A 20,351-nucleotide genomic window follows, 5' to 3' on the forward strand; every position below is an offset into this window, starting at 1 on the left:
ACATTAGTTGGGATGTTATATGTACCTTTAGTGTACCTTTAGTCAAAAACCTTATAAACATATTGCAATTTCTAGTTCAGCTCCTTGACTTTGTACAATAAAATATGAATTTATTTATTTTGTCTCCCCCCACTTGAATTTACCAATTCCATTCCCCTCAGACTCAATGCCATAGCTCCAATGACTTCAGTGCTGCAGAAAAGTGCTTCAGCACAAAAAAGGCTGAAATACTCAGGCCAGAGAGATCAGTACCTCATTCAAGTTGAATAGATAAACCAGTTTGTGTTTTTCTAGCCTTATGTGTAGTATATACTTTGAAGAAACACATATTAATGTTAAAGTCTGGTAATATACTACAGAGCTGAAAGATACACTGTTGACATAATAACTAGATAAATAGATAAGTAAAAAAGCAAGCAGAAAATTAAAACCATGTTGCAGGAGAAAACTGAAGCAGGATTTTAATAGTAAGAAGCTGACTCAAAGGAAATAGAAATAGCACAAAAAAATTATTAAAAGAGTAGCGGTATGATCTATAAGAATCTTAAATTCTATTCTAAAAATCCTTCTACATGAGTTTAAAGTGACAATCATAAAATAAAGAGATTGGTGGAAGACTTATAACAGTAAATGATGCCATATAAACTCTTCTCTTCCTGGTCTTCCTGTATTTTTGTGATACAGCTAGTTTTGATCTCTACAAATTTGGGATGAATATTGAAAAAAATGCATCGGGAGAAAATGCAGAAAGAAAAGCAGCATGACTGAAGATGTGAAACACTTTAAATCTGTTAAGGAGGAAAATCAGACTATTTTGTCAAGAATAGAGACTCTGTATTAATTTGGTTCACAAATACTCTATGATACTTGGTATATAATCCAAAAAAGACCAATGAAGAAGACGTAAAAGATATTGTAGACAACAAATTTAACACAGAACACAAAGGGCATTTTCCGTAACATTTCCTACCAACATTAATTATACTAACACAGACTGCAAAACAAAGTTTTTTATGAAGATCCCTTTGTATAGTAAAAAGGATTTTTGGCACATTTGTACCACTGGTTAATACAGATGGAGTAGAAATGTGGGCATTCTCCAAGAATATCAAGTATCCACTAAAAGCTGAGCTGTAAAACATGGAAAGATTTATGCACAGACTATTGCTGGAACCATATCAAATCCTGCAAGGTTTTAGTTCTGGAGCCTGAAGAAGGAGCACTTGAGTATCTCAGACATAATAAAAATAAGACTATAGCCCCACAAGTTCTGCCAAGTGAATTCTAGCATGGTCCTAGAATCATATAGGAAAAAATGGAGACTATGAAAATGAACAACAGAGTAATCAAGGTGAAAGACAACTTGGAGACTGTGAATAAGCAAGTGTAAGAAAAAAAAAAGTAAATGTAAATAATCACTAATCTACAGCACAATGTAAACCATCAAAGATGATAATAAGAGCTTTCAATAATAAATCTTCACTTAGAAGCTATATGAACAAGCTCTGTAGTGTTTTCCAAGCAGCGCATAACACAGTGTAATAACAACAGTGAACACTGCAGAAACATGTTACATCTCTTTTACAATTATTGATGTTGTCACAGTATTCCTTTAATGGAAGTAAGTTAAGCATGCTTCTGGCTATTTGAAGTTAAAGTCCTGCATTAGTCATTGCTCTCTTGGCCTACAGGTTAGAGATCCTTTTTACCTAACAATCAAAATAAATTAAAATTGCATATGTCCTCTATAAGAATGGAAGAACAATTACCATGGAAAATGAGTTCTATGTACATTATAGTCACATTATATAGAAGACTGACTGCCTTTGAAACGATTTGAAAAGCTTTGGTTCCTGTTCCTTCACCCCTCACCTTTGGGACAGAATGCATTTCCACTGTTTTTTGCAGGAATAACACCAACTGGAAGGGAGAAGAATTGGGTCGTCCTGATATTTTTAATTTTTTTTATCTTTTCAAAGTCTGATCCTTCAAAGTCTTTAAATTAATCTTTAATCACAAATACTTCTATCAGATTCCACGGAACTACTAGTGTACTTTAGAGTAATGCATATTCTAAAATTCTTTGCTGAAACTGAATTGGGAGGCAGAGTTCAAAATGACAAATCATGTTTAATGAATAGCACTAGAAAAAAAAATCCTTCCTCAGCATTCTGTGACACTTTAGAAAGGCATAAAAGAATATGCAAAACAATTATATTCTTTAAACTAATTTGACCTTTTTGTTTTATCCATCATTATTTGTAATGATTTTCTATACTATTATGACCCACTGAAACTAATAATATTTGTTATGCAGATATTGAAATTACTTAATATCTTAACTACTTCTGGGCCTGAACACACCCTGTCTAGGGATTCCTGCTTAACATACATGTGTTCCTTACTACTAATGTATAAAACTTTAAACTCCAAGAAGAGCATTTAGCGATATGTTATGAACAGTTGCCTGAATTAATGCACCCAAAGCAACAAGTGAAAAGATGCAGCAGCTATTCTACAAGCAATGGGAGTTCACTTTTCTCTGAAGTAGTTTGGCACTCCAAAATAAATAATGGTCTCTAAGTCTGTAACATATTTTACTTTTTTGAATATGTGCAAATTAATAAGAAATGCTAGCTCAGTCCAACAGTTCATCTTTTCTAAAGTTTTCCTTTTGACATTGCGTGATGCAAGATGCATAGGACACGACCACAAAAATAAATTAATAAATAATAATACCAAGAATAATTTGGAAGAAATTAGGAATAACCCTATATCAGGAATGTTTCTTTTTATTCTCAATAAGTCTTATTCTCGAACACGATGTACATTCCCCACATATGTACCAAATATCACATATACTTCAAGCAGGGCTGAACTGATTATTTTAATCCATGTGAAGGTCCTTAGGTTCCCTCTTTCTTCCTCTGACGTAGTTAATTGCAGCACAGAAAGAGATCCTTCCCTATGATTTGAAAGCAAGCTCAACTCCTCCATGTGCATTTAGTTGAACTATAGTGACAGAAGGGAATACAAAGATTTGGTTTAAAAAAAAAAAAAAAGCACAGGAAGTTATTGCTGCCTTTGAAACTGGGGTAAAACCAGCAGTAGTAATACAACTCACTTGCAAAAAATGAAATTACAGCTTCTTCCAAAATCTCAGTCTTCTTTTAGTTTTAATGCCATTTTGGTTTCCTTTAATTTTATGCATAAAACTTTTAGCTGAAAAAATGCGTCTAGTCTTTTAAACCAGTACCAACAGAGCTCAGACCCTCATTCAGCAAAAGTTACACATGTACTTAATTTCATCAACTTTTGAGTAGTCCCTCTGTGGTAATTAAATATATTTTATAATGTGTAAAGGCAAGCATATGTATAAATTATTACTGCATTAGGACCTTTGTTCTTAAAGCCAGCTTTGAAATTGTGCAATATTCTCTAAAATTTCCACAGATCTACAAGCGAAGGTGCACCCAAAGACTTCTCATAAAATTAAGACAGAAGTTGGAAGATGTATTTAGCTATGATAGTGATGATTAACAGCTGTAGTTTATTAGCCTCAGAGGAACTTACAAAAATTCCACTAACTTCCACTTACCAAATCCTTTGCTCCAATTCAAAGAAAAAATAGGGGATTTTCCTGGTAGCACCAAGATCTCCAAACCCTTGTAGAGTATTTTAATTTCTCTTTTTCTTGCTTGAGGGACCATGGGTTCTCTTGTTTTACGAACAACAAAATGTTTTTTCACCAGACCCAGTGCAAAAACTTATACACTGCTGAAGGGATGTCACTCCACCTGAGCATCACTTGGGTAAAGACAAAAAGAAAAAGCCCTGCAAGATGCTCTTTTACTGAGTGTTTAACGAACCCTGAAAATCCCGACTCACAGGCCGGAATCTGGCTGATTATTACCTTTGCGATTTATTCAGTTATTTATTAGTGAAGTCATTCAGCGGGCAGGGAAAGGGGGGTAAGGGGCGCCATGCAAAAGTTCGCGAGGGCAAAGGCAGTTGTCCGGTACTTCCTCTAGGCAGCAAAGCACAGGGAGATGCAAAGACTCGAGAAAATCGTCCACTCTCTGAAGAGTTACTGCATCCCCAGAGCCGCTGAGAATCGGGAGGGGGTAGCTGGCTTCCTCCTGCAGGCAAATGACCGGCCGTAGAGCGCGTTTTTAAAGGGTGATGTAAGAGAAATTAAACTTGACCAGCCAAACACACCCCCTACCTCAACGATGTGTTTCTCCTGCTGAGAAGGGCGAGAGAGGTGGCCGTGGAGCACGCCCAGCTCTCTCCTGCCCTACTGGGAGGGGGGCTGGCCGGCGGGAGACACTTATTAATTAATTATGAGAGGGTAGATGTCCCTTTAAGGTCTGCTGTGGGGGAGATTTGGCTTTATTTGTACATCTTAGCGCTAGGCTAGCTTTACGAGAAGGTTTCCAAAGCTCAGAGGTCTTCGGGGGGTGGGTGGGAGAAAAGTTGTGTGCGGGGGGAGGAAGCTAAATTCTTCTTGATGCGAAGAAACAACGTAAAGACTGAATAACAAACAGGAAATGCCTAACTGGGCTGCAAGGCGGACGGGCGGTGCAGAGCGCTGAACTCACTCGCAGCCCAGGACCGCCGGGCGCGCCGGCGGCAGGACCGCTCCCGCCACCCCTGCCCGCGGCCCGGGCTCCCGGCCCCGGGCTCGCAAGAGCCCAAGCATGGCTGCCTCCTGCTGGATGCTGACAGGTGAGGAAAGCACCCTTTCTCTCTCGCTTTGAAGACCCAGGTTCCGAAAGCAATTCTGCTCCCGGCGGGAGGGGGGGGTGAAGCTGTTGGGGGCTGGCACCGAGGGACCGCGTCCCCCCACGCCGATCCCCCCCGCCTGCCCCTGCCCCGGGAATGCCCTGCCCGGAGCTGCCCTCCAGCTGCAGCCCGTGAGGGACTTCGGTTTGCTTCGCTCTGGGAACTTTAATCCCTGCACCAGTCTTAGAACCCGGGGCGGGGGGAGGCTGCTAGATGAGGATGAACGGGTGAGAAGAAATACTGTAATTGCATCTGGCTTGGGAAAAGACGTGCACCTGGCAACTTTTTTTTAAGTTAGGGTAGCTTTTCTGTTTTCCTCCGTTTGGCTTTCGGATGTTCTGAGTGGTAAAAGGGGAAGTGAGGAAGCAGTTAACTGCAGCCAACTCACTTCAGAAAGATGAGTTCATCCGGAGGTGGAATATGTAATATTTCGTTTTAGGGTTTCATTTATTGTTAGGGGCTTACTTGCTTTTTTCGTAAAACAAATACAGCAAGTAACAATCCTCCTAGCTAGTCAATCTGTAGTAACACTTTGGATCTGAAAACAGGGGAATCCAAGAAGTGGGAAAGAGGCTAAGGCAATGCTGGGATTCATGTGCTTGCAAACTTTGACACGGAGCTCCTGAGCAGCTCTTGTGCTGGCAGCTAGCACACAGGGAACCTGAGGCAGTACAGAGGAAGAAATCAATTTCATAAGAATCATCAGAATGCAGGCGGCAGCTAGTGGGGAAAAGGCAAGACTAGGGTTTTTCCCTCTTTACTCTGTGCTTATTGTGCAAGAAAAAACAGATACAGGAAAACGTGAAAATCTGCATGTAGTACTTTGGTGTGCTATGTTTAGCCCGTGTTCATAGATGTCTTTATTACTTTTAATACATGTTGATATTCTCCAAAATATGCTTTTGTTTGTGTTCCTTCACAGAACGAGGCTTTGTAAAGTGGCAACAATTTAGTGTGGCACAACTTCCCTTCAGAGTTGCAAAGTTGCCACTGGTGCTGCTGACAGATAATTCACCAGTAATGGCAAAATGCTTTACTGTCAGATAGGAAGACATCTCAAGGGTGGGTCCCATCCAGATCTGTCAGGGGCTTACTAGTTTTTGTTGGGTTTTTTCTTTCTTTTTTAAAAAGTTGGTGTGAAATAGAATACACTTAGAAATAAAAGGAGGCATGACAGATACCAGCAATGGGATTCAAATTGTCTCAGATAAATAAGAGAACTAGTCCTACATAAACAAGCCAAAATGTTACAAAAATAAGGACAAGGAGTTTTAGAATTACATTGGAATAAAAAATAAATGCAAATTAATTATGTGCTCCTCTTTCTTAAAAAGAAAAAAAGGCAAATTATCTGCCATGCACTAGCAGGCAAAAACAATCTAGAATAAAGGAGGTGCACAGAGGTGTATGTTTGTGTATTTACACAGATTTATTTTTTTTTTAATTCAACTTGGTATTGGTGAGGCCTCTGAGAATCTTGAGTACAGGAAGTCTGACAGATGCAGACAAACAGGCAGAAGTGTACAGAGAAGTGACAAGCCTGGTAAGAGCTGAGGAGAATGATCTGTGAAGAAAGACTGAATGAGTTAGGCTTGTTTATCTGGAAGAGAGAAAGCTAAGGGCAAAGTGTTGAGCATTTCAAATACATACTTTTACCACAGTATTATTAGTGAGAATGTTCTTCCGAACGTCAATGTTTTCTCTGTTTTGCGAGAGCACTCAAGCATGTCCATCTATGTCTTATATATTGGTTTATGAAGAAATTGATGAATAGTTGGTTCTCCATGTCCAGCAAAGGACAAGAGACATTCAATGTAACTCGCTGTGCAAAAAATTTAGGGAATATTCAGAACTTTCTTACTCTTCAGGTAATGAATTGCTAGAACAGGCTACCAAAAAAACCCAGCCCTGCATCATCTCCTTCACTGAAAGTTTTGATGACTTTGGATAAACACCTGCGAGCGATGGTTAAGGTTTACTTCACCTGGGCTCAATGTTAGTGGTTTGAATAGGGATCTGCTGAAGTTTTCTCCAGCCCTACATTTCAACAGAAGAGGAAGGAAGAAATCAATCCAAAGGATTCCATTACTTTTCAATGCTTCTTCAGTTACAGTTTTACACATAGCCTGCTCCTGGAATTCTCTCCTCATTGGTGGTGATCATGTTGTTGGTGCTGATTAAGAGTATTCATCTTTATAACAAAAAAGACGAGTAATCATAAAGACAGAACTGTATGCAGAAAATGAAGTGGTCTCTGTCCAGAGCCTGCAAAGGCAGGACAGACACAGGGTAAAGGGAAGCATGAAAAAACGCATTTTCCCGTTTCCCTCTCCATGTTTATCTTTTATCTTACTTTGTTCTTGCAACAATAACGTCCAACATTTCTCAGCAGATTTTCCCCTATACTTGAGATTCTTTCCCACCAGTTTTTCTTATCCAGGACTTTAACATGGCTTTAAGCCATTTTTACAATGGCTTTAATATGGGGGAGAGGGGGTTTCCTATGAACATGACCTCTCCTTGTCTAAAATCTGTACACAACGCATCTTTATAAAGCAGCAGATCAAAACTTGAAGATGTAGGGCAGTGTGTCTCAAATGTTTTCAAAATAATCTTACAGAAGGAGCATGGCTCCACAATCCTTATGAATACATGCTCTCACCATTTTTGTCTTGTACTGTGCTTAAGAAGGTCTGAAAATGGATGCCAAATTGCTGCAATTATTAGTATCTATAAAATTGTTTTTTAAAAGTGCTAAATGGCAAGAACAGGTTCTACACTTAGTCTTAATCTTTTACCAAGACTGGAACAGACCATGTATTTTTGAACTTTTATGTTAAAACTGTATGTAGAGTTAAAGGTATCCACTTGTTTTGACTCTACTGGGGTCAAATTCATCTCTCTCCCTGACATTAGCAAAATTAGTATGAACTTGCAAACTTAGTTATATGGTTCTTAAATTTTTTGAAATGTCGTTTTTCTTCTACTGCTCATTCTTTGACATATTTAAACAAATAACAATACCTAGTACTTACTTTTTACCAGAGTAGGGAAAGCATCATCACCAGTAAATGTCTTTCTTTGTAAGTTGACCATGTCTTGCTAACTGTGAAGTTTACAGTTGCCTCTAAATACTTGTGGATCACTGTTCATAACTGTATAATATCTTATTATTTTTGTTTGAGAAAGAACTTCAGTGCATCCCAAAATATCTCTTTCTACAACAACAGTCAATTTAATATGCTGAGTGGCAACTTTGTTTCAAGGTTGTTGTTCTTTGATTTAGGTTGGTGGTTTTTTGTTTGTGTTTGGGTTTAATGCAGCAAGTCACCTGCTTGTTTGAACTGGATGCTTATTTTCTACTTGAAGGTACTGGATGCCAACTTGCAACCTTTATCTAAAATACATCACATCTCCAGGGATGTGAGGCTGCTTGTAAAAAATTAGGCTGGAACCAACAAGCAGAGAAAAGTTTGCAAATACACAGCAGCAAAAGAATAAAAGAAGTATTAATGTGGAAGGTAAATATGCTCTACAGCTAATTTTTCTTGAAAGAATAGCATGAGGTCAACCCTTATAATTTTATCACCACAAAGAACGTAAAGAAGAAAATTCACCATAAATTCACCATGCAGCATTTTACATAGATAAGTGAAAGGAAAGCCTAAAGAAAGCTGAATGCACACTCTCTGCCTAAGCCACAAAACATTAATACAAAATTATGAGTACGTACAAGCCCAAATTAAACAGTTATTTATATATGTGGTTATGTTATATTCCCTTGGGTGGTCCAGCTTCCTTCTGTGAAACTATTCATCTTAACAGAGTTAAGCATGTGTACTCACAGAAGAGAGTCTGAGGTCTCATAAATAAATCCTGTTTTGTAATGTCTGATAAAGTTGTTTTTACATCAGTATCAAGCTTAGAAACAAGGAACACACATTACTGGGCCAGATCTGAGTTCAGTGTCCTGTCACAACTGACTAGCACTAGATACTTGAGAGAAGTTTATATGTACACCGTAATGGGAGATACGGGATGATTTTTGCTCACAGTAGCCTTGTCTCTCATTAAATCCTTGACTCCAAAGCCTTTCCAAGTCAGCAAATTCCATAATCCGCAGTATTTTTTTTAATAACTAAAAGAAACCAGAAACTTCCTTTTAACAATTCTAGATATGCGACTTTCTCATCTTGAAGAGGATGTCCTTTTGCTGTTTGGTTATGAGGCTGAGTGTGTAGCCATTCCAAACTTACTGCATTTGTCCCAATTGCCCTGATACACTTACCATGGCGTATTAGTTTGTCTACTTTCTCAAATATTTTTTTGGTCTTTTTGAATCATTCTTCATACAAGCATTTTTTTCTGTTCTCCATTCTTTTATACTCTTTTCCTCATTCTGTCTAAATTTGCAACATTCATTCTAAAATGGTTTTCAGTGTCATACACCATTTCAAAATAAGCTGCAGTACTTGCATAATGACATCTTTTTTATATATTATTTCTGGCTTGTTAAATTTGTCTAGGCTGTAAATTGAGCTGTGTAGTTGCTGTTTGGGTCCCTTTTCTGTCCAAATATTGTTGAACTAATCTGTGTGGTTTTGCAAGGCATATGACTTACATTTGTCAACATCAAACTTCATTCGAAATGTGCTTATCTGCCTCTGAGGCTTCTCAGAACTGTCTCATTCTGGTAACTAGTAGATTCAGGAAGCAGGTCAAGTTTCAGTATAGGATGAAGCATAACTTGCAGGTTCGACCAAAAACTTTTAAGCTGAAGTTCAGCTTAAGAGCAATGTCCAAGTAACAGTTCAGGTTCTAATGTTGCCTGGGTCTGGTTTTCATTTCACTCGGTGGCGGTCGTCTGACTGGCCGCCCCCTTCACGCCCCAGCAGCCATTAGGTAGCACCGCCTGTCCCCCTCGGCCCTCAGGTACCTCGGCACTCGCTTGCCACACCCAGACAACTGGCTGCTTAGTCGTACCTTTCTCATCTCTTTCTTCATCTCTAACTATAACCTTCCGCAAGTACTTAGTTTTGGGGTTTTTTTTTTTCCCCTCTCTCCACAAACGTGAGGGACCGTGTCAGAAGCCTTTGGAAGTTTGAACCGCCGCTGTAAAGAGCTAGAGGGGAAGGACCAGCGGGGGCCCCGACCCCCTCCCGCCTCACTCTCGGAGAGGCTGTAGTGGGGGGGACACACCAATTTACAGTTCTCTCCTGCCTCACAGCCCGCAGGAGCAGCGCGGCTGCCTCCGACTTCCCCCCCCCCCCCCGGTTTCCCTCCGCAAATCTCCGACCCTCCGTGCTCTTGGCTCGCGGAGGCGGCAGGATACCGCCAGACACAACCGCCCACCCTATACGCCCCTTCTTCCCGTAGCACCTCCGCGCATGCGCTGGATCTTGGCGCAGAGGCGGCGGGGAGGAAGCGACCGTGCGCATGCGTGTCGGGCGCAGAGGTGAAAAGGCAGGGGGAAGTGCACGTCCAGCCAGCGCCTCTTAGAACGGACTATGCGCATGCGCCTTGGGGCAGTGGGCGCTACGCACGCGCGACGCGGGGGGAGAGGCGCTGGCTGGGGGTGCTCGGAGGAGTTGTCTCGCTGCGCCTGAGGTTCAGGCCGGGCGTCGCCGCGGGCCTGGGGCAGGCTGGTGTTCGGGGAAGGCCGTTCATCGCGGCGTAGGCCGTTCATCGCGGCGTAGGCCGTTCGTCCGCCGGCTCCCGCCTCCAGGCTTCCCGGGGCAGGCCTGCTGGCCGCGGCTGCCGCGGCTGAGGGGAAGCCGGGGCGGCGCGGCGACACAAGGAACCGCCAGCATGAAGCTCGTGAGGAAGGACCTGGAGAAGGATAATGCGGGGCAGGTGACGCTGATCCCCGAGGAGCCCGAGGACATGTGGCACACCTACAACCTGCTGCAGGTGGGTGACAGCCTGCGGGCCTCCACCATCCGGAAGGTGCAGACCGAGTCGGCCACGGGCAGCGTGGGCAGCAACCGCATCCGCACCACCCTTACCCTCTGCGTGGAGGCGATCGACTTTGACTCACAGGCCTGTCAGCTGCGGGTTAAGGGCACTAACATCCAAGAGAATGAGTACGTCAAGATGGGGGCCTACCACACCATCGAGCTGGAGCCCAACCGGCAGTTCACGCTGGCAAAGAAGCAGTGGGACAGTGTGGTGCTGGAGCGCATCGAGCAGGCCTGCGACCCAGCCTGGAGCGCCGATGTGGCAGCCGTGGTCATGCAGGAAGGGTTGGCTCACGTCTGCCTGGTCACTCCAAGCATGACGCTTACCCGTGCCAAGGTGGAGGTGAACATTCCCCGCAAGCGGAAAGGGAACTGCAGTCAGCACGACCGGGCCCTGGAGAGGTTTTACGAGCAGGTGGTGCAAGCCATCCAGCGGCATATCAACTTTGAGGTGGTGAAGTGTGTACTGGTGGCTAGCCCGGGCTTCGTACGGGAGCAGTTTTGTGACTACATGTTCCAGCAGGCGGTCAAGACTGACAATAAGCTTCTGCTGGAGAACAGGTCCAAGTTCCTACAGGTAAGGAGCTAAACAGCGTCCAGAGTGGGTAAAAAGAGGCTTAAGAGCTGTCTGGGATAATACAAGATAATTACAAGGGTCATGGGAAATATTTCACTTATTAGAGAAAATAAATTTTTGTCTGAGCGTTATAAGGAAATGATTCTTATGCCTCCTAAACAATAAGGTAGTTATGCAAGATACAGGGATGGTTCCTTCCTAAGATACCTTAATGTGGAATAGAGAGAGTATTAAATATTTCAAAATCCCTATAAAGGCATATTTAATCTTCAATTAAGAGTGAAGTACAAGTTGGAAAATAGTTTAACTGTAATGTTAATCTGTCATGCTATATAGCATGCATGTTTAATAACAACTGTATAAATTTTCTTTAAAAAAAGTACTTGGATGTGGTATAGGTTAGTTAATTTTGCTATTAGTTTTGTACTACATAGTTAAAGGTTATGCAGACCATAGCATTTTTTCCTATTCGTTAGTCATCTCATTCATTGAGTGGGTGGGGTTTTTTGCCTTTCACTGAAACAGACAAACTCAAAGGCTAAAATAAGTTTTCCTTTTCATACGGATACTTGTATAATTTTTTAATTGGAGTAGGCCTGTAATCTATGCTTGCAAAAGGCTGGGGGGCAGGGGTGTGGTGTGTGTGTGAAGCTGTCCCAGTACTTGATGGTCGCAACGTTTAGGAGACACATTGTACCAAGAAGCCTCCTCCTGCATTTGTAGCAAAGTGGTAATAGTACCTGTGAAAAGATGTAATGTACTTTACAGCTTTGCAAGCATAGTAGCTACGCAGTTGTGCAAGACTTAATGCTTTTGCACTATATGTCTGCAGTGTTAAAAGGTCTTTCTCTTCTTGAATATTTTAAAAGGGAGAGGCTTAAGTCTTAGTTTCTTAGTTCAAGTGGCACTATCTTGGAGACTCTGCAACAGCTTGCATATTTAACCCAGTCTTTGAGTAAGAGAAACAGCTTTCCTGCACTTCTTAAAACATAGTTTAAGGGATTTGGTGTAGCCTTTGGGTTGCAGGAGAGATCCTTTAAGAACAGAATCATGTTGGTTTCAAGAAAGAGATAACTTCCTTACATAATACTTATCTTGATAATTATTCATAGTGGAAGCTGTTTGTGATTGGCTAATCAAGAAAATGCTCCTTTTCATTTAAAAAAACTAAACCTTTGACTTTCTTTACTCTAGGTCCACTCTTCCTCGGGACATAAATATGCATTGAAGGAAGCCCTGTGTGACCCAGCTGTAACTAGCCGTCTCTCTGACACTAAGGCAGCTGGTGAGGTCAAAGCCTTAGATGACTTCTATAAAATGCTGCAGCATGAGCCTGACCGGGCCTTTTATGGTCTAAAACATGTGGAGAAGGCCAATGAAGCCATGGCCATTGATACCTTGCTGATCAGTGATGAGCTTTTCCGGCACCAGGATGTGGCTACACGTGCCCGATATGTTAAATTGGTAGATAGCGTGCGGGAGAACATGGGCACAGTACGCATTTTCTCCAGTCTTCATGTGTCTGGAGAGCAGCTTGGCCAGCTGACAGGGGTGGCAGCCATCCTGCGCTTTCCTGTTGCTGAGCTCTCTGACCAGGAAGATGAATCTAGCTCTGAAGAGGATTGATAACAGTGACTTCATTCCACAGTTTCTTTTCCAAGTCATGTTGAAATGACATTAAAGGCCCTCCCTTCCTAAATACTGTGTGCAGATGTGCCATGACACGTAATTTAAGTTTTTGATAGTATTTCGTACAGTATATAGCTCTGCTCAGCACACTAATGGATATCTGTTCTATGGTAATGATTGTTGGTATACTGTGCATTGGAGCTGACTGTTTTTGCAAGTTACACCCTGGACCTTCAGCAGTATAAGAAGCTAATTATTTGCCTCCCCAAAGCTGCTCATTCTGCATGTCAAGGCAGACTGGCAGCTCAGTGTTTTGGAATGTGTATGAAAAGATAATAAACTAAAAGGGAGAAAATTATGTCAGATTGTCTATTTCTGTGCAAATGCTTGAAAAGAATATTGCAAAACAAATGTAAACTTCTTCATGCAAGACCTATCAAAACTGTGCTTGATCTTAGGAACTCACCATTCTTCCTAAGATGGGGCAAAGGAGTGGGATCAACATCGTCCGTTAGGGTTTTTTGTGGTGTTATGAGCCTAACCACTTAAATATTTCTGTGAAACATGTGAAGCAATCTTTCAGAAACCAGACCCTTTAAATTAACTATTTCCTCCCTAATATGATAGATACAAGACAAATTGTGAAGCTCAGTGCACCCATTTCAGTTGACTTTCTGAGTGCTGTTATCTTGGGAGATTGTCCTGAAGGCTAACAAGGTATGATGTATATTGTCATTGACTGAGTTCTGATAAATTGCCATTGGGATTGTTTAGCACCCAGTTCTGAGAAGGTATATGAAAAGGCCTACAAAATGAGGACCCTAGTTTCCATGAGGAATCTTTGAACAGCAAATAGTTTAAGTAAGTTCATAATCTGGTATTTTCCTATTTGGGTACCTCTTTAAAAACGTGCGTAAGCTGTGATACAGAAGTAATGATTACAAATTTATAAATCAGCTTCAGCTTAAGATAATCACAACTGTAAAAATCAAAATTACTTTTCCAATTATTTGATCTGCTCAAGGTATTGAGAGCCACTATGAGTTTTTTTTCTTCACTGGACAATAAATGTTAGGCTGAAGAAGCAGAAACTGCTTTCAGATTCTGACATACCTGCAAGGGGATTGTTCAATTTAAACCAATGTTTGATAGTATAGGTTGTGTGTGTAAATAAGCATTCCTTTTTTAAATGTGGTGGGAGGAGGGGAATAGGAGAGACTTGCCAAAAATAGATTTCATTTAAGAAAGCCATGGAAGATGTATGAAATATGGAAAGGAACATAATAATGGAAGGTTAAAAACACCAAAATTTCTAGTCTGGGTAGAGTAATTTTAGGAAAAGCATTTTTAATGGTACTCCCATATGTTGGTGGGTGCCAGCTCTGTGAATTTGATATTATCTATTGCTAGCTGAAACATCAGCCTAAACTCCTTGATAGAGAAGTACTTTGGAGTTAGAAGCCATCTCCCCTTTTCGTATCACCCACACAGGAAAAGGAATGCATGAACAGAACTTACATTAGAGCTGTACTTTATTAGCACTTTGATTCTTCTCTCACTGAAGACAAGCAAGCCCATTAAGACAGTTGTTTAGAGTCAGCTTGCATAGATAAACTGTTAGAGCTTTAAGTTTTTGTCTTGAATGGTGTTGAGTGCCACAAGTCATAGAATGCTCAGGTAGGCTTCCTTCAGCAGTTAGGACTGGTTAAATTAAAATTTCTTTATTTATCTGCTGAAGCTGATTATACACTTTGCCAGCTAGAAAACATCCTGATTCCTGTTATACAGAGAGTTAAATGTAAAGAACATATGAAACAGAAGAATCTGACCTTCATTAAATATTACATATATGCAGCAAATTAAGGCTTTAAACAGGCTCATAATGTCTAAACAAAGTTGTTAATTTCTTTAAGATAAGCTGGTGTATTAGTATTTCCCTTATTATAAGTAACACCAATTTGCTGTAATTGTACACAAATGATACTTAACATTCAAAAGCGTAGTACATGCGGAAGTTCGTCGTTCAGTTCTCAGCAAACTGAGAGACAAATCAAACTTCCTCGGTTGGAATGGTTTGCTATTTTATTAGACCAAATTAATTCTAGTTACTCCATTTTAAACAAGAAATTATGAAGAGTTTTTGCTGTGTACTATAAGAAGATTACAATGGCAGTTCTGCAAGTCTGTGTTTTGTGCCTGTGGTGTAGTGTGTCACCAAGAAACAGAAACAGCCATTTTGCTGCTTATTTGGGGTTTTTTTAACGTATAACAGCAAACGTCTGATAAGAAAATATGTTCGTAGTGATTCTTTGAATTATTTACGCTTAGAATTAAAATTCTGCACTGCCTTTACAATATATTTTTCTTTTTTTTAACTATTGCTATCATGGCATTAAGTCTCTGAAAGAAATACACATCAAGTTGCCCACAGTATGGAAGGGTGGGATTTTTTTTTTTAATAAGAATTTTTGTAGTAAAATGAATATACAATCACTATGTAGACAAATGCATCCTGTTTCAGGAAACAGCTTAAGGGCTTGGTATTGAAAGTAAGCTGTGTTCAGTAGTTGCAGATGCTTGACCTGGCAAAATTCCAGAGTTGCTAGTATCTTTTACATCTAAAGGAATTTTGAATAATTGAAAAGTCCATATTGATAAAGATGCTTGCTTAACGCAGACCTTAGTGTCTGTGTGTAAATAACACACAGAAGATGTATGTTATCTGCAGATCAAATGAGTAAGTTCTAGAGCCATGGGAAAGTATTTTTTGTGTCTTTTCTTTGGAACTAAACATACGTGAACTAAAAACTGCCTGCAATATGAAAATTGTTCTTGTGCACCATAAAGTATTTAGTAATTTTGAACAGTGTCTCAATTTAGTTTCTGATTATGTTCTGACATAATTCTGTGAATTAGTAGCATGGTTTATCTTCCAATTTTTTAGTTTTCAAAATAAATGAATACACATTGTAGGACTTCTTAATGTTTGTTACATTTCGTGAGGAAGAAAACTTTAAAAAGTATCATGAAATCAGCTTGATCCTGAATCCTGCTGTGCTCTTCCAAGATTCAAATAAATTAACTAATTTAGGTCATAAAGCCTCTCCTGCAAACTCATACTTTGGAGCAGGCCCCAGTTTGTTAGTTTTGTCACCTTTGGCATTTAAATCCAGTTGTTATTATTATATCCAATTTCTGTGGTTGTTTACCAAATAAAGTTTGGTGCAAAACATGAGGTCACCACCAGCAAGAGACCAAAATAATCCTACTGGTTATAAAGCAAAATAAAAGATAAATCAGTAAAACTGTGAAGCATTTAACAGTATTTGACGTAGGGAATTCCTCATCTCCCTCCTCCTGTCTTCACCCTTGTACACTATATGAATAAAATACTGGTAATAAATGATCTTTTGACCACTCCCTGACCACCAGTGTAACAAAAGCCCATAGCTCTTCAGCTTAATTTGTGATGTAACTATCATGTTTTTAAAGCCGTGTAAATGTCTGAAGTAATTCTCATTTGCTGCCGTTCTCTCAAAGGTTAAGTAGCCCTGAATATTAAAACTATCTTACTTACCCTTTGAAAATTTCTTAGTTCAACTTCTGAGCTGCTGACCTTGGTTTGCCTTTTTCTGTGAAGGTATATTATAGCTACCTTCTCATTTGACTGATTTATAGTTTGAGCCTCTCTAGTTTCTTTCTGGAAGCTGGATTGCATTATCTGTCCAGAAAACGTGCTCAGTTTCATAAAGGCAAAGTGGGGATAAAAGATGTAATCATGTGCATGTGATCTTTTTTAGTCACCCAGTCCACTCACTTTTCTCTCAGATTTTCTTATCTCTAACTGTTTTGGAAGAAAACAATCCTGTTTTATAAAGGAATAGATGTCTAGTTTTGCAGGAAAAAACGTGTTCTCAGAATGTTTATGCTGTTGTTTTATCTGAAGCCACATTTGTGCAGTGTGTGGTCTATTGCTTCTAAAAAGGATCTAAGAAAGCAATTTTTAAAATGTGAAACTGCAATTAGAAGGTCTGCAATTAGGAATCGTCATTTATAACCTGAAACTGGAATTCCTGCAAGACACACAATGACAAAAAAATGAAGGAATGACTTCAGAAAACTACTTATCATGTACTTTTTAGATACGGCAAAACTTCAGACTTGATTTCTTGCTCTCTGATATACCAGTTGCTTTTATCAGTTCCCTTTTTTTTTTAAGTTAAAATGTTTACTTTAGAATGAAGTTCTTAAAACGTAGAGCTAGGTGCAACTGAGGTGGCTCAGGTTGGTGATTATTAAACAAAAAAATTTCTTCTTCTTCAAGGTGTGCTAATGCAGGGAATGATACAGATCTGGGAGTCGTTTCCTTCTCAGTTCTTGTTCAATATACACATGCAACTTGTTACAAAGTGAATAATAAAAGTTTTGATGCTGTCAGAACTTAGGATTTCTCAGTTTTAGTTTGATTTAGCAGACAGTGGGAACAGAAGAGAGACATGGCATTGCAGCAGATTATATTGCAGTATTTGTGTTTCTCCTATAATGGCCACAACTCACTTTTGGAGACTGTTGTATTCAGATTTCGTATAGGAAAACAGTATTTTGCAAAACTCATTATTCTACTGATTTAGAGTTAAGAAAATGCCTAACCATTTGGATCTTGTGATTATTGTTATAATTCTTAATTCAGGCTCTGACATGTGTTGAGCCTGGGCTTTTTCGGCAATGGAAAGAGTAAACACAGGCTGTGGAGCTTCTTGTGTGACCATTGCCCAAAGAATTGCTTAATAAGCGCAGTGTTTAGTCCTGCCACATTTTTTGTGCTTGACTCAAGTAGGGCATTGGCTTTGATTTGAGGATAACTGCTTGCATGATACAGAATGTAAAGGAAAGGAATGTCTCCAGTCTAACAACCAAAATGTAGTGCATACTCTCTGTAAACTTCTGAACTTGACTGTTTTAGAAATGCAGTATAGCTTTTCTGTGAAAACATTGTCTAAGGTGTCTTAGCCTAAAAAAGAGTGTGAGGAAAAAGTCTCTGAAATCATACTTGTTTATTCTGTTGTCTGAAAAGGATTCTTCCTCTTGTCCCACTTGAGGGCTGTACAAGAAACGGAGTGGGGGCTGATACCAGAGCAGTGCTTGCTTCCAAGTCAGTGTCTTCTGGGAAATGCAACATGAAGCAGCGGCTTTCAAGCCCTGCCAGCTCTTGTCAGATTTTGCTATATTGATATCTAATTTATTGCCCTCTTTTTGGGAAATGCTATGTTCACAGCTAATGTAATTACTGTCATGCTGCTCTAGTAATTACTTCGAAGTCAAATTAGAGCTGATCATGAATCCTCTGACAACATAGCTGTTCCATTAGAGAATGTTAATTAGTTGAAACCAGTCCTCCTTTTTAGGAATGTACATACCAGACTTGATGGGAAGTTTATTCTCTGGTCCAAAAAGGAATTTCTGATCAAAGCCAAGCCTAGAATAGCAAAGAAGGAGTCTAGGGGTTTAAGGAGTCACATGGGACAGAAGATGCGAAGCTCAAGACCCTTTTCTGTTTCATTGTTAACACTAGTCTAAAGATGCTCCCTTTTCTGTGAGTGCCTTTGGTAAGTACAATTCCACATTGTATAAGCAAATAAATATTTTTTGTATTTTGGCCAAGATAGCTAAACCGCAACTCACTCAGGTATGATACCTCTCAGGATGTCAGACACAATTTTCAGATTTCTGATCTGATCTAAATGGAACAGGAAAGTGATTGAAAGCTGCAACTGTTCCTAACTAACACACTCCAGCTGGAGTCTTCATGTTTCAGAAAAAAGCTCTGAGAAGGGTTCCATGCTTCAAAAAGATTTTGGACCTGCTGGCAGCCAAGCAAATCTACTTTTGAAGACAGGCAGATTATTTCCCATGCAGCCTTAATACAAACCCTTAGACATTTACTTTACTTAGAACAAATGTTTTTAGCTGACTTTTTACTGAAAGGACTTCAGAACAAAGAAATGAAACACAAAATGCATGTAAAGGGGGTTGTGTGAGGGGGTGTGTGTGGAGCTTGGTAGTCAGTGCTACATTTAGGATGTCAGACAGTTGGTCATTGAATGCTCATGAACGTCTCCTTCAGTGGTTCCCGAAGCTCTGAAAGCTGCCATGGGTTTTGCTGAAGAGAATTGCCTTTTCTTTGACCTGCAGTGTTCAGCCTGGTGACATCAAGTGTTTAATACTGGTATAGGTATTTTAGTTTAGGTGTCAGAGAAACTAATTAATTGCATTTGTTTATCTTACCCGAATAGTTGGCATAAGACCGCGTCCACTCCCTTTGGTAAAGAGAACTGGTTTATCCCATATAATTTATTCCTCTCCTGAGTGGAAATTGCTGTTCTGCAATAGGGTGGCTAAGAGAAGCTGAAATAGACTTTCTTCAGACACGGTGATGGGAGAACATCAGCTGTGTGCTAGGACAGCAATGCTTCCTAGGGCAGTGGCTGTCCTTGCTCTAAGGCTGCACCTACTAGAAGCTGCTGGGACAGCAGTGGTGAGAGGTAGAAAAGGAGCAGCTGCCTCGTGAGGGAGCTTTTCCAAGTTCCAGAGCCGTGAGGAAAGATGAAAAGCTGTGGTTCAATGGAAAACATGAGATGCTGAGTTGGGCATGCGACTTCTTCCCCAAGGACAGCTGCAGTGGATGTTAGAAACATCTGTACTCAGTTCTAAGAACCCATCCTCAGCTGAGTGTAAGATGCCAGCTGTGTTAAGCTTGTGTTCGAGGGAGAGGAGCCTTGAGCCTGAGGCTGAGACTTGAAATTCAGATATTGAGACCTTGCTAATCCTGTCACTATGGAGTAACTAATTTTTGACAAGCCTGCTATGTAAGTGTCACTCCTTTGTTTTCCTTTCATACCTGTCGGAAAGCCACCTTCTTCTTCAAAAGTAGTATGTAGTGCTTTGTGAAACAAACACCTCAGTGTGTTGCATTGGCAGTCAGCGTGATAAAGCAAAGGAAAAATCTCTGGTCAGACATTAAAAAAAACAAAAGCAACAGCAGAAGCTCCTTGAAATAAACTTTCCAGACTTTTTGAGGGGGTGCTTAGAGATAAGAAACAGTAAGAGAAAGGCAGAAAAAAAAAATGTTAAAAGGTTTGTTGGGTTTTTTTAACAGTGTTTCAAGTTGTTTCAACTAAAGCGTTGTTTTTTAAGACAACCAGACTAGTAAGTCAAGTCAGTCAAATGGTAAGTTTTTAGACTTTTTCTCTTGAAAGCCTCAGAAATCAGTTATTAAAACTCTATTAATACACAGTCAAGCATTGTGATCTTGGTAAACAACAGGTTTATGATTGCTTAAGCAATGGCAAACCATCTGCATATATTTTATCCAAGTCTATTTGCACGGTTCTGTGTATTTTTGT

General features: G+C 40.1%; 2 protein-coding genes across 2 annotated transcripts in view; both read left to right on the plus strand.

Moving 5' to 3' along the window:
- The first annotated feature begins 4,659 nt into the window (after positions 1 to 4,659).
- The window catches only part of ITGA1 (integrin subunit alpha 1), a 76,224-nt gene continuing 60,532 nt past the window's right edge, over positions 4,660 to 20,351 (plus strand). The window contains exon 1 of the mRNA XM_059833304.1: positions 4,660 to 4,728. Coding sequence (XP_059689287.1) covers positions 4,701 to 4,728 — 28 coding nt within the window. The 5' untranslated portion in view covers positions 4,660 to 4,700. The remainder of the gene's footprint in view (positions 4,729 to 20,351) is intronic.
- On the plus strand, positions 10,594 to 13,307 carry PELO (pelota mRNA surveillance and ribosome rescue factor). Its single transcript, XM_009815301.2, has 2 exons — positions 10,594 to 11,319; positions 12,514 to 13,307. Exons 1-2 carry the CDS (start codon positions 10,594 to 10,596, stop codon positions 12,943 to 12,945), a joined length of 1,158 nt encoding a protein of 385 aa, XP_009813603.2. The 3' UTR covers positions 12,946 to 13,307.

This window comes from Gavia stellata, chromosome Z, assembly GCF_030936135.1.
Source record: "Gavia stellata isolate bGavSte3 chromosome Z, bGavSte3.hap2, whole genome shotgun sequence".
Classification (NCBI taxonomy): Eukaryota; Metazoa; Chordata; class Aves; order Gaviiformes; family Gaviidae; genus Gavia; species Gavia stellata.

Excerpts from the sequence above, each read along its gene's own strand:
- PELO (XM_009815301.2), top strand. The coding sequence starts at position 10,594 with ATGAAGCTCGTGAGGAAGGACCTGGAGAAGGATAATGCGGGGCAGGTG. Across the intron at positions 11,320-12,513 it reads ACAGGTCCAAGTTCCTACAG|GTCCACTCTTCCTCGGGACA; the intron begins GTAAGGAGCTAA and ends TCTTTACTCTAG.